At 40.8% G+C, this 18,663-nt stretch overlaps 1 protein-coding gene across 2 annotated transcripts in view; it reads left to right on the top strand.

Moving 5' to 3' along the window:
• Positions 1 to 18,663, top strand: part of LOC128861532 (putative mediator of RNA polymerase II transcription subunit 26) — a 273,455-nt gene that overhangs the window by 233,802 nt on the left and 20,990 nt on the right. For both annotated transcript variants that reach the window (XM_054099730.1, XM_054099731.1), the window contains exon 7: positions 8,244 to 9,265. In XM_054099730.1, the coding sequence (XP_053955705.1) occupies positions 8,244 to 9,265 (1,022 nt within the window). The remainder of the gene's footprint in view (positions 1 to 8,243; positions 9,266 to 18,663) is intronic.

Raw genomic sequence — 18,663 nt, 5'->3', positions numbered from 1 at the left:
CCGACCGAATGTGGGAAGTTTCCGACAGAGTGTATATATCCAGCGCGGAAAAAGCTCCTCCGTTGGAAAGGACGCTGGAAGCAATACAAATTGAATTGGAGAAATTATGCTCACGACTCAATGCAATCGAAACTCAGAACCGTCCGACACGTCGAGAAACAACACCACGTCGACAGCGTGGCCGTTCTTCCAGTAACAATCGAAATGGAAAAGGAAGAAACGACGACAATGATTTGTGTTGGTACCACCAAAAATTAGGAGATCGCGCCAAAAAGTGTCGTTCACCGTGCTCATTCAACTTACAGTTAAAAAACTAATTCGTGCGGTGTCAACTCAGGCGCCGACATCATGCACGTCTTCCAAGCGCCTGTTTATACACGATATACTATCGGAGCATAACTTCCTAATCGACTCAGGTGCTGATCACTCAATACTGAAACCAACCCACCGTATGAAGGAACTCATACGCAGCAGCTACAACAAAAACAACACAGAAGAGTATGCACTATACTACGCCGCTAACGGGTCGCCCATACAAACATACGGTAAACGTTTGCTGAGCGTAAGCCTGGGGTTGAGACGCGAATTTCCATGGAATTTCACCATAGCAGATTGCTCAACATCAATAATCGGTGCAGATTTTTTAAACGAATATGGTTTGCTTGTAGACATCAAACGTAAACGGGTAATCGATCCATTGACTGCAGTGTCGTCCAAAGGTGAAGTAGTTACTTCGATCTCACCACAGGTAACTACCATCGATGTGACTAACAAATTTTCGTTTCTTTTATCCGAGTTTAAAGAATTACTTGGCGATAAACCCTCGTTGCGAGTTAAAGAACGGGCGAATGTAACGCACTTCATTGAAACCACGGGACCACCGGTCACAGCAAAAGCAAGACGATTATCAATAGAAAAACTAAAGATTGCCAAACAAGAGTTCAACGAACTGCTCCGACTTGGTATCTGCAGACCCTCAAAGTCCAACTACGCTTCGCCGCTGCATATGACACCAAAAACTAATGGAGACTGGCGTCCATGCGGTGACTATCGGCAGTTGAATTCACGTACAAAGCCGGATAAATATCCGATCCCTCACCTCCAAGATTTTGCAAATATCCTGCACGGAAAGCGTATCTTTAGCCGCATCGACTTACAAAAGCTTATCACCAAGTCCCAATCGAAGAGTCTCACATTCCAAAAACGGCCATCATCACCCCATTCGGATTATTCGAGTATGTTTTTATGTCATTCGGACTGCGAAATGCGTCACAAACGTTTCAACGATTAATTGACGAAGTGTTACGGGGAGTTGACTTTGCTTTCGCGTACATAGACGACATTTTTATCGCATCCGAATCTTATGAACAGCACGTCGAACATATTCGAAACGTGTTCAAGCGCTTGTGTGATTTTGGACTAAGGATTAACGCTGAAAAATGCATATTTGCTGCTAGCAAAATAACATTTTTGGGTCATGAAGTCACAGCTGAAGGTGTTAAACCGCTACCTGAAAAGGTGGAACGAATATTGTCTTTTAACGAACCGACTGTCGCGAAGGAGTTAAAGCGTTTCATGTTAACGATTAATTTCTACCGTCGTTTTATTAGAAATGCCGCTGAAACGCAACAACGGTTACAAGTTTTAATTAAGAATAATAAAAAAAACGATAAAACACCTTTATTGTGGACTGACGATGCAAGACAGGCATTCCAACAATACAAAAAGCAGTTAGCAAATGCTTCATTATTGGTTCACCCAGCTCCAAACGCTAAGCTAATTCTGGCAACGGACGCGAGTTCAACGGCTATTGGAGGGGTTGTCCATCAAGTCGAAAATAATATTTGCAAACCGCTTGGATTTTTTTCAAAACGGCTCAGTGACACCGAATCCCGCTATCCAACGTACGACAGGGAATTACTGGCGATTTATCGTTCAATAAAATATTTCGAGCACTTACTGGACGGGCGCGACTTTGAAGTTTACTGCGATCACAAGCCACTGTCATTCGCATTCACTAAATTCAGCGAAAAAATTATTCCACGTCGTGCAGCGCAATTAAGTTACATCAGCGAATTCACAACTACCATTCGCTACGTTCCAGGAAAGAACAACATAGTTCCGGATATGCTGTCAAGAATCGACTCTATTGAACTGAAAGACATAAATTTTGAAGAAATGGCTGTCGAACAACAAAACGACAAATATCTCAACTCACTGCGCAACAACGACAACAATACGAGTATTCAACTTAGTCGAATCACAGTTCCTGGCACCAATACGGAACTAACATGCGATATTTCTGGTAACCGTATCCGCCCTTTTGTTCCTAACAAATTTCGAAATCTCATTATAGGCAAACTCCACAGCTTAAGTCACCCAGGGGCGCGAGCTACAATGAAGCTAGTTCAACAACGATTTGTGTGGGACAACATGCGACGAGATTGCAAACAGTTTGTGCGTCATTGCCTTGCATGCCAGAAAGCCAAAGTTCATCGCCACACACGATCACCTATCGAACATTACGACACCAGATGTGATCGCTTTGAGCACATCAACATCGATCTTGTGGGGCCACTACCCGAATCTAAAAGCTTTACATACTTACTGACTTGCATCGATAGAGCAACCCGCTGGCCTGAGGCGTTTCCCATCGCGAACATTTCTGCCGAAACGGTTGCGAACGCTTTGTTATCAGGGTGGATCTCTCGCTTTGGCGTACCTAAGCGCATTACAACGGACCAAGGTCGTCAATTCGAATCCGTTCTATTCAAGGAATTAAATTCGACGCTCGGAGTGAAGCATCTCAGAACGACACCTTACAATCCAAAAGCTAATGGAATAATTGAACGATGGCACCGTTCGCTGAAAGCTGCGTTAAAAGCAAAGTTAACAGACTGCGATTGGGTCACTGAATTACCTCTTATTTTACTAGGGTTACGCTCAGTTGTCAAGGACGATCTCAATGCATCTCCAGCCGAACTTGTTTTAGGGAAAACACTCACATTGCCAGGGCAATTTTTCAACGATCCTATCATAAGAACGAGCGACAATGACTTCATCACTTCATTCAAACAATCGTTAAAAAAAGTAAAGCCTCATGAGACATCTTTTCATGATTCGCCGTCAGTTTTCATACACCCAGAGCTGCCGGAAGCAAGGTTTGTTTTCGTTCGAATTGGCGGTCACAAAACACCATTACAAGCACCCTACAACGGCCCATTTAAAGTTTTAGAACACGGAGCTAAACACTTTAAATTAGACATCAACGGCGAACATAAAATTGTATCAATTGATCGTCTTAAACCAGCGTTTGTTGAGAACTTAGTCGACGACTCAGACAATCGATCAGCAAATTCTAAACCGATTGTAATCGAAACACAGCCAATCAAAACTACAAGATCGGGTCGTCGAATCAAACTTCCTGCTCGATTGTGTAATTAGCGGGGGAGTCTTGTGGCAACTCCCAATAATTGCTATTTTCTCTTTCTCACTGTGAACGTCAGCTGTTCGTTTTTACTTCCGGTCGTGTGAGTCGGCCACATATTCTGCCCTTTTCTGTCTTCACGTGTCAAGCTGACAACAACGAAATTCCGCAAGCGCTCCTGCTATAAATTAAAACTTTATTCATTTATTCGTGTACAATATATTTAAGTAAATAAAAACAGCGTTATCATTCACGCACCAAAATACCTTTAAATTGGTCACCCTTTATAATAGATAAGATAGAAGCAGCTTAAGATGTATGAAGTCATCACATAAGAGCTGCCATTTATTAATTTGATGATTTTTTAGACTATAATATCTACTGGGTACCAAAGTCACAAAGGCATTATGGGGAACGAAATAGTAGATGAGATAGCAAAAAGTGCTGTGAGACTACCATTTGAACATGAGAACGACATACCAAAACCGCTAAACACAATATATAACGAAATGGACGACCACATGAAAAGGCAAGTGGAAACTTGGTTGACTAACCTGACCACATGCAAAACAGCAAAAGTCATGTGTAGAACTAACGACAAAAAACTAACTCAATTCGTACTTACGCTCTCGCGAAAGGAATGCAGAACTATCATAGGTATGCCAACAGGTCACAATATATTGGCTGCACATGCGTACGAGATAGGGATTGCTAACACGGGCAAATGCAGAAAATGCAGAGAGGATGTTGAGGAGGCATTATTAAAAACGCGACTAAGATGCCTGAGAGCCCCACTGTTTGAGGGTCTAGAAGATGTCTCAAAAGCAGAGCTCCCAGCCGTACTTAGATTCGCCAAAAGCGCTGACATCCTACATGATGTCTACTTTGGGTGTTTATAGAGGTCGGTCTCCATCTGGTATCGCTAGGGACCTAAAGGTCTATGCGTGGCTTATTGCCAATCAGGCTAACCTAACCTAACCTAACCTTAGACTATAATCTATTTTTAAACCTGCATAATTGAGCAGTCGCTCTTTCGACTAGGTGAAAAATTTAGTCGCCTTCAAAGGACAAGTCGATTACGGCTATTTGAACGACGAATCTTATTCAGGACCTACATCGAAAGTTTTCTCTAACTGCCGACGCCGTTCAGCAGGCAACCTCCGAGTTTATTTCTGCTACTGAAGAAACTTCTGAAAATCCTAAATTTGTGACTGGCATAAACCACTTGGTTTCTCCATTTCTTGCAAGAGAAAGTGGGTTAACATAAATGCCATTGAAGGATATTAACAACCCGATCTGGCATTTTTCCTTCTGGGCTTATATGCGCCTCACTTTGACATTCAATTGTCGCGCAGTTTTCAACGGTTTTCGACACTCGGCCTTTGTGCGCAGGAGAACGCATAAAGTTGCGAAGTGTCAAGTGAATTTCCATTTCTTCGTGATTGTTTTTTACCAAGTTGCTTCAATAAAATACCTTTTTTAAATGCTAAAGATATTTAATTTAAGTGTATTTTTTTATTTATTTTTTCAGAGAAAAAAATGGCGCTTAAAGTTCATTTTTACTCAACTTTGAATATTCGCGAATAAGTCGAAATGTGGTGTGATGAAACGAAATAATTTGCCTTTTTGTCAGAAATTCACGCACAACTCTTGGCGGAGGAAATGGCGTGTCATTGTCGTCTGTAAGCTTGTGTGGCACAAATCTTGAAATTAGCTTTGGAAGACCTTAGACTTAGTCAAAATGTGATACACAGTGGCGTGAAATGTTTGTCTCGAATGCATTACAATAAGTACCACAGACCCCTCCTGGTATTTCCTGGTTTTGATTGAAAGCAGCCACTGGCTTACCCAATTAATGGAAAATATAAGATTCGAGGTTTAAAGTTGCGGCAATATCCTTTGAGCCTTGATACTGAAAATGTCGTTCTGTCAGTTATCGTTTTCAATAGAAACCTTTACGACTGGTCAAATACAAATTAATAAGCGGAATCATAAACTGATGTTCATTCATTCATAATCTTACACACATACATATACTAGTTTACATGCATGTGGGCGTATAAAGAAGTGGAACTATCCAGCGAACATCAGTACGAGTTTCACCTTGATTGAATATCATTAAACGCAAATGAGCAAAAGCTTTAAACCACAAATTGGTTCAGTCATGCACTCACATACATAGGTATGTACATATACATTTAGATCATAAATTGTTGCCGCACCACAAATGCAGCACAGCTTGAATTCGATTCTGTCACAATACAGCCCACCGAAAATTATGTTGCCCAACCACCGTGTAACCATAAAAGCAGCCAGAAAGGTCAAAACACAAAACGATCCATATAAACAACCGCAAATTGAGTGAGGTTGAGTGGCGGCAGTCAATGGATTGAGAAATTGGGTGTGAATGGAAAAATCACTTCAAAAATGTGCAACATGTTGACCTAGAGTTTAAGGAGTTCGCTACTGTAGAGGGCGGGTTGAAGCAGACTTAAATTTATGTGTTTGCTCTTATGTCAATCGGTGAAATAGCTAGTGAGCGGGTTAAAATGTTCGTGAAGGGATTTGGGTATGAGTCAATTTTTTTTGCTTTTGCTGTCTTTTGAGATTAATAAGCGGTTGCGGTAGCTGAAGCGCACATAGAAATTTGCTGTCGATACATGCCTACTTGTACAGTGGCTTTATAAAGTCTGCGTTCATATCAGTGCCATGAAATAATTTCTATTTTTCGGCAATAAAAAATTATAAAATTGTGTATGCCACATTCCATATTTTATTGGGCAATTATACGAGGGCGTTCAATAAGAATCCGTGTTTGATGACAGAGGGTCTTCCTGAGCACAGTTGGTGTAAGCATCGCGTGCTGCCATCTATCAAATGACGGCAAAACAAATTTCAAAGTGATTGATAAGTTAGTATGCATTTGGCTGCTATACGAGTAAGACGTGTTTCGTGATTTTCGCTAAGAATGGATTCGAAATGGTAGTTCGCTTTTTGTTTTTGTATGGGAAAAATGCGATTAGATAAAAGCAAAGTTGGATGCTGTCAATGGGGCTGCTTCGCCATCTATGACCACAGTTATATACAGGTTCAACGAACTTGAACGTGGGCGAACATCCATTTGTGATGAGGAACGACCAGGACGCCCGGCAGACGCGGTTACCGAGGAAATCATTCAAAAAGTCCACGACATTATGCTCGCTGATTGACGAGGTGTGTCGACCGTAGCGGCAATTAATATTTTACATGATAAGTTGGCGATGAAAAAATTATCGGCTTGATGGGTGCTCACAGTGGACAACAAGCGGATGCGACTGCTGACTTTGAAGCAGTGTTTAAGGTAATTTAAGCGAGATCCGGAGGAATTATGCATCGAGTTGTCGCCGTTGATGAAAACTGGACTCATCGTTTCATACCTTAAACTAAGCAACAATTAAAACAATGGATTTCTCCTGGTGAATGCCGCAGTCCCCGTATTCACCCGATACAGCTCCTTGCGATTTTTTCTTGTTCGCTAACATGAAAAAATGACTCGCGGGACAGAAATTAGTACAAACGAGGAAGTCAATGCCGGTACAGAGACGTATTTTGGAGAGTTCGACAAATTCTATTTTTTGGAGGGGCTAAAAACATGCCCAGTGCGTTGGCAGAAGTATATCTTTCTAAAGGGGGACTATATTGAAAGATAAAAAAAAATCGTTTTTGATAAAATGGTGTCTTCATTTCTAACACGGGTACTTATTGAACCCACCTCGTAAACACAATATACAGCAGTTGAAAAACTTTATTACCGCAACATTTTTACCACTTCAGACTACTTTTCTTTTGCTTCTTTAATTTTTAGTTGCTACTTCTAAAAATATACAGTGAAGATTCCCTAGGGCGGACACTCACCGTCAGTCAATTTTTGTTTGCCTAAGAGAGGTGTCCGCTCAAGGGGAGAAATTTATAATTTTTTAATTTATTGAATTCTATTTCTTATTTGAATAAAAGATATTGCTTTAAATGATTCAAACAAAAATGTGCAGGTATTTTTTTCAAAACTGCATATTTCATTTATGTGCATAACTGCATATAAAGTAATAACGAAAATAAAAGTAAATATGAATTTCAGTCGATAAACTATATTACAATTATTGTAATTAGATTCATGACGCTACTATTTTTTCGCATAATTGTTTTGTTTTTGGTTTTTTAAATACATATATGAATTTTTGATAAATATCATTAAACTCTCTTTTTAACTGGAATAAAGTAATAAAATTCAAACCAAACCGAAACAAGAAGTGAATAATTAATATTTTTTTTAAGGGAAGAAATTGATTTTCTTTGCAGATCATAAGTGAAAGCTGACTCTTTGAAGCCACTGTTCAAATTAAATATTGACACTAAATATCAACGCTGAGGCTAGCAATATTTTTTGCGTGTTTCCTTTTTTTTTGCTTCAGATTGAACTGGCAGTCGCAATGCAAATATGCAGAAGTAGACACATTTACGGTATGTTGCAGGAAAGTTCCATTTAAAATGACCTCGTGAGCAATATGGCAATTGGGGCACAGCACATACAAGCATTTTTTAAGTATTTCTTTTAAACGCCATGTTTGAGATTTGTGGAAAAACCAAAATGATTTGAAACGTGCTGTATTTGCCTTGTCAATATTGGTCCCTATGCCCATTTTGTTGGCTCACTCAATTCTTATTTGATGTCTCTGTTGCACCATTGACCACTGTTGACAATTTAATTAAGCCACTTTCGTACCATTTGGATGCTTATTTTGCACTTTTCTCTCTATCTCTCTTCCTTTCTTTCACACAGGGACTACTTCTATGACAGTTACTGCTCATCGACGCTGCTTCGCTCATCCGGCGTCCGTCCGAAGAAGCGCAAACGTCTAATGACATCCACGTCGCGTTTACTCAGCGATGCTGTGAATAGCAGCAACATAAATGCTGCCGTCGCTGCTGCAGCACTTGCCCAACAACAACAACAATTGCATCAGCAACAACAGCAGCAGCAGCAGCAGCAACAGCAAACTTCTCACTTGTTGCCGCATCCGCATCATTCGCATCATGCACAACAACAACAAGTGCAACAGCAACAGGCACAACACCATCAACAACAACAGCAACAGCACCAACAGCAGGTGGCTGCTGTCGCTATGGCCGCCATGACGGCCAATTTATTGCCACAGCAACAGTTGCTGCTACACCAACATCAACATCAGCACAGTTTGTTGGGAAATGCTAATAGTGCGGCAGCAGCAGCCGCCGCAGCAGCCGCAGCTGCGGCCACATGCAATGGTGCTGCTGGCGGGGGTAATGGCGCCGCTACAACTACAGCCCATCACAATCTCGGCGTATTTTTGCAACAACAGCAAATTAAACAGCAGCAACAAGCGGCGGCGGCGGCAGCAGCGGCGGCGGTCGGCCAATACACATTGACGCCGTCTGGTGGTTTACAATTGAAATCGTCGTCCGTGCAAAGTGCCGCCACAGCAATAATTGCTGCCGCTAATCAAACATCGTTGTTGAATGGTGGTACCACAGCAAGCGTTGGGGGTAACGAGCAAATGTCAACAACAGCCACGAATTACGGTAGCATGGCAAATGGTCAGACAGCGCAGCAACAGCAGCAGCAACAACAATCACAGTATGTGGGGGGTGGTGCCATGCAACCGTTGACATTATCGCTACCCAACATCCATCAGTCACAACAACAGCAGCAGCAGCCGAAGTCATCAGTGCTGCAAAAGCAAACACCACAACAACAACAGCAAATCCATCAGCAACAAGAGCAATTAACTGCGAATCAACAATGGGGACCGTTCAAAGTTTACAGTAAGTATTGATCCACGCGACTATTGACAATTGGCCAATAACGGACAAACAGATAAGCCGAGGAAAAAGACATCGAAAGCGTACTAACGTACATACGAGGCACTTCGAAGCGCATGCTGTCTCAGATATGCAAGTACAATTGGAATTAATGGGAGATTATGGGCTGACTCCTGGTTAGAGGATGCCAAGATAAGAGGTTAAGTGTTGAGGGCACTTTCAACATTGCCACAGTACCCTTCACCGTGACGAGTAGGGAGTTGTTTAGTGAAGAGTGAATATGAAATGGGTGCAGTGATTCATTACCATTTTGTGCTAGTCTTCATTTATTGAGCGTTCAAACCTCCTAGTCTAGTCCATATATAGCTCGGTTGGGATCCTACTACTTGGAAGAATCTAATCTACTTACTAAGGGGCCCATTAGTAATTATGCAGGTACCAATTCCCCGTCCTTCTTAATTATGCGGATACTAGAGAGAAATGATCTCATATTAGGGATGCTATTTTGTTTTTCTTTTGATTCTAAGACTTCGGGATATCGTTATAACAATTAATTTTTTTCTAAGTTATTGTTCTATTACTAATCCCGGTATTACTGTATTTCTAGTACTAAAAGTGTTACTAATAGCGAAATTATGCGTAAATAAAATGTACTTTGAAAAAGGTTTTTTTTATTTTAATTTTTTAATTATAAAACTTTGAGAGATTAATAACAAAGGTAGGGTGGTAGGTAACATAGAAGTGGCAGTCACTAAACCAACTCACTTAGACCGTTGCCGATTCGCTGTGATACCACAGTTGTTGTTTATCTGCTACTCCTCGGCAAACCCATTGATCTGGCTGACTCTTATATCCCTAAAGTCATTTCATTTAGAAACGGTGAGCCAAAGTATCTAAACCTAGTGGAATGCCACGCGGGACAGTAACAGAGAATATGTCTCATTGACTTTTCCTCCTCCTTGTTCTTGCAACTTCTGCAATAGTTGAAATGAGGCAATCTTTGAGCAATTTTGGCCTATGAGACAGTGGCCTGTGATAAAATCAACTAACATAGAAATGTTTTTCCTTGACCGATTAAGTAGCGCTTTTGAGCGACTGGCGTCCCATTTTGTCCAAATTCTTTTAGTAGTACTACATGTCGGACTATCAACCCATCTCGTGTTGGCTGAGGTGACAATACTACTTGCAGCACGCAATTTATAGGTTGATCTGGGTATACTTATAATCTCCATATCAAGAGGAAGAAGAGTGGTAGTGCCCTCTCTCGCTGATTTTTCTGTTTTACAATTCCCTGGTATGCCGCTATCCGCTGGCACCCACCATTTCGTTCAGAGATGCCCGAGCAATGATGGAATTAGTGACAACCCCACCAAGAGACCTACATATAGATTTCTCTGAAGGTAGTCACATTTTTGCCCAACCAGACCGCTATCTCATTAATGTCTAGAATTTCATCCTGAAATACGCTACAGTGGTTAGGAAGACGAAACGATTACTATTGGCTTCTTACAGTAGGCACAAAAACCAACTTTATCGTCAAGCTTTGAACCATCAGTAAAGAACCGTAAGGTGGCCGTGGCCGCCGTAGCCGAATGGGCTGGTGCGTGACTACCATTCGGAATTCACAGAGAGAACGTCGGTTCGAATCTCGGTGAAACACCAAAATTAAGAAAAAGTTTTTTCTAATAGCGGTCGCCCCTCGGCAGGCAATGGCAAACCTCCGAGTGTATTTCTGCCTTGAAAAAGCTCCTCATAAAAATATCTGCCGTTCGGAGTCGGCTTGAAACTGTAGGTCCCTCCATTTGTGGAACAACGTTAAGACGCACACTACAAATAGGAAGAGGATCTCGGCCAAACATCCAAAAAGGGTGTACGCGCCAATTATATATATAAAGAACCGTAAGCAGTTTTTCTTTCATAACAGGTATATTGTCAACCCACTCACATTTAGCTGGAATTGTAGTACTAAATAACCTGTTAAAGTATGGTTCGTTCAAACCATAATCAATAGGGTTATTTGGACTAAATATTGTAACAATTTATTGGAACTAACGCCAGAAGCTTTCAATTGAAAGTAAAAATGCGAACACAAATGAAGTATTTCAATTTAGTGCTAATTATGGGTATGGGGGTTATCGTGCCTCCATATTACACATGTAGAGGGTGTTCGGTGGAAGAATTACGTTTTAAAAGTAAAGTATCTCCCTAACGGCTGAACGTATTAGCGGAAGGGAACCGCATTAGCTTCGTTATTCGTGCATTTACATGATGTCCCAAGTCAAGATTTCATTCATTCATGGCCTGAAGGTTACGGACAAACAAGTGTGGTGGCAAACAGCCCACGGTACGATAATCCGCATTAGTTCGTGCACAAGAGAGTGGCTGTGCTGGGGACTCCAAAAACTATTGTGCATGCAATATTGAGGAAGCAGCTTAGACTTCACCCTTCCACAATTCAAATCTTGCAGGCGCTTAAGCCTAACGATTGCAATTTGCGTAAAATTTTCTGTGAAACAATTGGAGCGATTTCGTAAATAACCAAAATTGCGGTTATTGACCACCATGCACTACTAACGGGTGATTTTTTAGTTATTATCTTTTTAAACAGTTGGTTTAAACAGCTGTCGCACGTTTCGTGTTTTGTTTCACTGTCAAACATCTTCAGTTTGGTCTATAATTTAACCATGAATCGTCTTACAAACGAACAACGCTTGCAAATCATTGAATTTTATTATAAAAATGCGTGCTCTGTTAAGAAAGTTTAAGATCCACTTTTTTATCGAAAAATTGTGTTCAGACAAGCCTGGTTCAATTAACGCATTGGAAGACAACATTAAAGCATTTATATGTGAGATACCGGCCGAAACATTGGAAAGAGTATGCCAAAATTGGACTAAGCGGATGGATCATTTGAAGCGCAGTCGCGGTCAAGATTTGCATGAAATAATCTTCAAACATTAAATTATATGGACTGTACTATCGATTTAAATATAAATTTCATGCATTTTTCTGAATTTTACGTGTGTTTTTTTTGAAAAACTCTAAAAAAATCACCCTTTAGAATAGCAACAGCCACTTTACAGTCCCAACTTGACGGTTTGGTGTGCATTGCCAAGCAGTGGCATAATTGGACCTTTTTTTTTTTTAAATCATCAAGGACAAGTGATTCTTGTGCTCGGTGTCTCTTATCGGCGCATGCTGACCGATTATTTTCTGCCAATGGTGAGAGAACATCCGTCCTTCAATACACACACATTGTTTCAGCAAGATGACACACCGCCGCTCACAATCTGAGAAGACAAGGTGTATCACTGCATGATTTCTTCGCCAATAAACTGATAAGCCGTTTAGGTGACATAAAAATGCAAAGTAATTTACATACTTTGTTCTTTTCAGGTGTCTGGAAGCGCTAACTTTTTGCAATCAACTTTAAAGTCAAATTACTTAAAAACTATAAGCCTCCAGAGGTATAGTTTGCAAGTTTTAGGGAGTTCACACCTTTTTCCCAAGGCGTGCGACATTAAACCACTTATTCCCTATTGCAAATATTTAATGGTCACGGCTGGTGATGTGAAATACTGTAAATGTGATGCATATTTTTTGTGCACCTGCTTATGCTATAATCTTTAAGGTGATAATTCTGTGAAGCAATTCTATACACTTATCGATTTTAAATTCTGTTCCCAAAAAATTTCTAAAAAAAAACTTTTATTTGAGCTTTCGTATATTCTTCTCTAGTTTGTCAAAAACAATGAATACTGTCTTTACATTTACACACACTGATGTACATATTGTGTAAATACATTCATGCATGTATAAACTTCTAAAATGTATTTTTCAAAAGCTGTTTCCTTTATTTTTATTATTTTTATTGCAAGAATAATTATATTAAATGCTCGCTACGTAAAACGAAATGTTGCACGAAGGGCAAGTATGAATCATGAATACATCCAGGGATGGCTCAAATTGAAAGGCAGAATGTTGGTAAACGCCATGAAGGCAGCTAAGCAGAAGAAGGTCGAATCAGATTGTAATAGCAAAATTAACAATTCCGGTGGCAATGGGCTATTGTTCGGCGATCTCGGTAGTCATCCCATTGCAACGCCACGGACATTGCATGCAGAAGACTTTACATTGCCATCACCAGATATGTGTACTGTAACCCACACCGCAACTCCCGAGCCCGTATCTGTAACTGCCACGACGAGTCGCTTGCAATATCATCGTCCAAATTTCGAAACCATAACCAGAGGACATAATCGTGAAGAGGAAACGGTTACCACAAAACATAGTTTGGATATGGAAGGGGTTACCCACAATAGTCATCAGCACCCAAAGGAGAACGGTGAGGAGGAAATGGTTACAAGAAAACACGACACAGATATTGAAGAGGATACTCAAAAGTGTTATAAAACGAAGAACTATCAGACGAACCAACACGAAATCCCTGAAAGCGAAAGAGTCACTGAAAAACACAGTTTGGATATTGAAAAGGTTACCCACAAGAGTCATCAGCATGCAAATGAAAACGGGGAGGTAGAAAAGGTTACAGAAAAACAAAGCACGGACATTGAAGAGGATACTCAAAAGTGTTATAAAACGAAAAACTACCAGGCGAACCCACACGAAAATTCTGAAAGCGAAAGAGTCACTGAAAAACACAGTTTGGATATTGAAAAGGTTACTCACAAGAGTCATCAGCATGCAAATGAAAATCGGGAGGAAGAAAAGGTTACAGCAAAACAAGGCACGGATTGTGAAGATGTTACTCACGAGAGTAGTAAAGCGAAAATACAGCACGGAAAGGAAAGCTGCGAAGAGGAAATGGTCACCGATAAATACAGTATAGATATTGAGGAGGTTACTCACGAGAGCCATGAGTATGAAAATGAAAACCGTGAGGAGGAAACGATTACAAGAAAAAAGGGCACATATATTGAAGATGTTACCCGCGAGACTAATAAAGCAAAATCACAACATGGGGACGAAAATAGCGAAGAGGAAATGATCACCAGAAAAAATAATATAGATGACAAAGAGGTTACCTGCAAGAGTGACCAGCACACCAGAAAACAAAACATGGATGTTGAAGATGTTACTCAGAAATGTTACGCAATGAAAAACCAATATACAAACCAAAAACATGAAGAAGAAGTGATCACCCGAAAACATGACATGAATATTGAAGAGGCTACTCTTAAGAATAACCAGCGCGTAAACGAAAACCATGAAAAAGAAATTATTACGCAAAAATATGGCATGAATGATGAAGGCGTTACCCATAAGGGGTGCAGAACAAAAAGCCAGCATGCGAACGAAAATCGTGAGGAGGAAATGATTACGAGAAAACACGGCGTTGGTACTGAAGAAGCAACTCATAAAACTGCTATTGAAATAAGTACTGTTAGTTATAAAGTGCATGGATGTTGCAAATGCGTTGGCGAAAAACCGCATGGGGAATATGAAACGAATATAGAGAAGCCACACTCAAAGTCATATCAAACTTCAAAACCTTATAATGGCCAGAAAGAAACAGCTGAGAGCGCGCATAGAAATCAATCAGTGACCGAAAGTACAATGGGGCTTAAGTCAACGGAAAAGTCGACGGAGAAAATAGCAGAGACCACGACTGAAGCTATACAAGAAGCGGATGAAGAAGATGAAGAATGTGTAGAGGAAGATGAGGAAGAAGCTGCGACCGCAGCAAATGCGCCTGAACAAACAAAAACAAAAGGTGGGATCGAAAAAGAAAAAGTGGAAGACAAAGGTAGTGCCTCCCAAATGTCGCCTTTCAAATTTATTATACTCGAGCCAACTTTTACTAAACAAATGGAAAATAAGATCGAGCAAATCAACAAAAGTACAACAACATGTGCACCTGACGAAGAAGAAGTAGAAGAAACTTCGTATCAGACACCTTTAAATAACTCAGCAGAACAAACCGATAATACGACTACGAATCAAACACCTGTCACAGATCCAAGTGCACCTTTAGTTTATCAAACCATGTGTTTTCCGGTAACAGAGCGCACGAATGACACACAAGCAGCAGTAACAGAGGCGTACAAAAATGTGACTCTTGCACCTTCTTCCAACGGCACACATGAGAATACAACACAGGCACCCCAAAGTGCTCCATCCCCGATAACGCAACCTCCAGTTAATGGTACACCAGAAGTGATAAACCGGGGGTATCCAACAGTTTTGTCTTTCATATTACCGCCTAAGAACACAACTCAAGGTAATGAAACTGCAACAATTGAGCCTGCCAATGCCATTCAAGAAGTAACGACTCCGTCCTTCGCCGTTTATGCCGCCATGTGCTTTCCTGTGACTAAGCCGCCGACACTGAACAGTGGAATTGGGAAGACAGCGCTTCCTCTGCATGTACAGAAAAAACGCAGATTGCATACGCAACGCCGACAAACTGTAAATGATTTATTTGTTATGGGTAGACCTTCTATGCGAGCAACGCTCAGCAGAGTGGTGCGGGAGCTCAAGGACCACGAAAACAAACCTATAAATGCGAAAAAAATTTTGACTCTGATGCATTATGCGGGTGAACCACGATATCAAAGGTATTACTTGCGCGGACTTAAGGGTTCGGCCAACTCAAATAATAATCACAATAAATATGAAATTGCGGACTACCCCGAGGAAGAAACTGGCCCAAAGCTCACCAGGGGTAGTAAGAATATAGATTTGGCCGATTATGAGGAAGGTAATGAACATGAGCAGTCTGGCATATTTGAAGATACCATGAGGGTTAAGACTCCACTTTGTCCAACTAAAGCACCACCACTACCGCCTTCAATGGCCGAGAAGTGTTTGGGAAAGAAGTACATGCAAAAAAATGCATTGCCTGAAAACGAGCGTAACCCCTGCGCCGGGGAATCAAACGTTAATGTATTGCCACCAGTTATAATACCAATACCACAAATAGATAACGACTCGAATAAGGGTTCTTGCATGCAATATGGGGCTGATGAGTCAACATTAGATACCAATTTCAGCACCGATGATTTGCTGGGACCTGATTTGGGTGCATCTAACGACTGTGACTTGGGAATACCACAATTAAAAAAGAATACTAAAGCTACAATTTCACTTGAAAATTTTCGCAACTCGCAGGCAAATGATCCAATGCAGCTAAAGTTAAGTTTTATGGGACGTTTGCTTGGACGAAACTCGAAGTTAGGAGACACAAACCAGCTACCCTGTAAATCGTCAGGTGAGAAAGCTAAAAGTGTTTCTATGGCGCAAAAGATTTTTGAAAAATGGATCAAACCGAAAGTAAGCTGCGATAAATGTCATCAAAAAGTAAAACTTAAGGAACTGTTGCATCATAAAAATTCAATAAAAAGGGCAAATAAAGTAAATACAAAACGCAGACGAGCACCAAATAGACAAGCACGAATGGTAAAGCTACGAAAAAGTAACGAACAAATAGGACTAAACACTGAACCACATAACAGGCATGCAAATAAGCGCAGCAAAAATTTAGGTGACAATAAATTGAGTAAAGCTGTTGAGAAGAAATGTCATGAGCGATTTCTGGAGCATGTGAACCCTCGCAGGCAGTCAATTATTCGGCGACCACGTCATATCTACACAGAATCCAATAGTCACATGATAAATTGGCGAGATGTGGATGTGCCAGACCTGCCTTTTAGCTGGGAAGGAAATGTGGATGTAAATAATGATATCCTATTTTGATTAGTGCATTAACCATCCACATTTTGTAATTCAACCATTAAGTTGGTGTATAATATAAGAATGGATTTTTTTTTAGTAGGAAATAATAAATCGTAATTGAAAAATTATGATAACAAATTTTGTTGGTAGCAGCACAAGTGATTATGCTATTTAAAGGCTAATTTTTCAGTGTTAATTGGACTGAGTTATAGTCGGGAAAATTGGGCGTCTAAGCTTTGCCGTAGCCGAATGGGCTGGTGCGTAACTACCAAACGGAATTCAGAGAGAACGTAGATTCGAATTCCGGTGAAAGACCAAAATGACACACCTCCGAGTGTATTTCTGCCATTAAAAAGCCCTCATAAAAAATATCTGCTGTTCGTAGTCGGCTTGAAACTGTAGATCCCTCCATTTGTGGAACAACATCCATATGCATATGGAGGAGGAGCTCGGCCATACGGCAAAAATTGGGGTGTACGCGCCAATTGTACTATATACTCGTATAAGCTTAGTTTCACTGTAAAGTACAGTTAAACTTATACTGAAAAAGTGGCCCTAAGTGGGTTGTACTTGGTATTGTCATCGCCTAGAAATATGCCGCAACTTACGTTTTTTGTCTTTATTCACTTAGCATAGGTCTGTACTTTTCAAATGGCTTATTCTTCTTCTTGATTGGCGCGATAACCGCTCACGCGATTTTGGCCGAGTTTCACAAAGCACTTCAGTCGTTTCTTTCACGTGCTAACCGCCGCCAGTTGGAAAAACCAAGTGAAGTCAAGTCCTTCTCCATCTAATCTTTCCAACGGAGAGGGGGCCTTCCTTTTCCTCTTATACCACCAGCATCTTATACCGCATCAGAGCCGAAGCGTTTGCAGCCACCTGGACGCGTTTGTCCCCATCGCCGTCACCAGCGTGCTTTGTGGCCTTCCAAAATCTTTTTCTCAAACAATCTAAGGGACGCCTTATTGGATGTTGGCATCGTCCAAGCTTCTGTGCAATAGGATGGGCATGATGGGAGCCTTAAAGAGTGTTAGTTGTGTTCGCCGAGAGAGGACTTTACTACTCAGGTGCCTACTTAGTCCAAAGTAACACTTGTTGGCAAGAGAGATTCTCTGTTGAATTTGAAAGCTGACATTGTTATCTGTGTTAGTGCTGGTTCCTAAATAGATGAAGTCTTTTACAACCTCGAAATTATAATTGTCAATAATGTCGTGGGTGCCGATACGCGAGTGCGCCGACTGAATTTTAAAGAAAAGTAAAAATACAGGGTGCGCCATCTTTTATGTCGGTATGGAAGCATTGAATAACTTTGAAAAAAAAACTGATTTGTATAAGTGAGGTATTTTTATTTGGTTTGGTTATTTACAATTTATTAAAACTATTTTATGAATACAATGAACACAATATCAGTCGAGTGGCCACCTTTACTAGCAATCACAAACTGCGATCTTTTTTCTGCGTTTTTCATCACCTTGTCAAGCATTTCGGGTTTTATAGCGTCGATTTCGGCACACATGTTTCTCTTAAGCTGGTCAATAGTCTGCGGCTCGCTGGCGTAAACCTAACTTTTCAGATGACTCCACAAAAAGAAGTCCGGGGGCTTAAGTCAGGTGATCTGGGGGCCAGTCGATGTCGCCTCTTTTTGACACTAGACGACCTGGGAATTTTCGTTGCAGAAATTCAATTGTTGCATTCGCAGTATGGCA

Source organism: Anastrepha ludens, chromosome 4 (assembly GCF_028408465.1).
Source record: "Anastrepha ludens isolate Willacy chromosome 4, idAnaLude1.1, whole genome shotgun sequence".
In the NCBI taxonomy this organism is placed as follows: domain Eukaryota; kingdom Metazoa; phylum Arthropoda; class Insecta; order Diptera; family Tephritidae; genus Anastrepha; species Anastrepha ludens.
The sequence above is the reverse complement of the archived record's forward strand: the minus strand, read 5'-3'. Positions and strand labels throughout refer to the sequence as shown.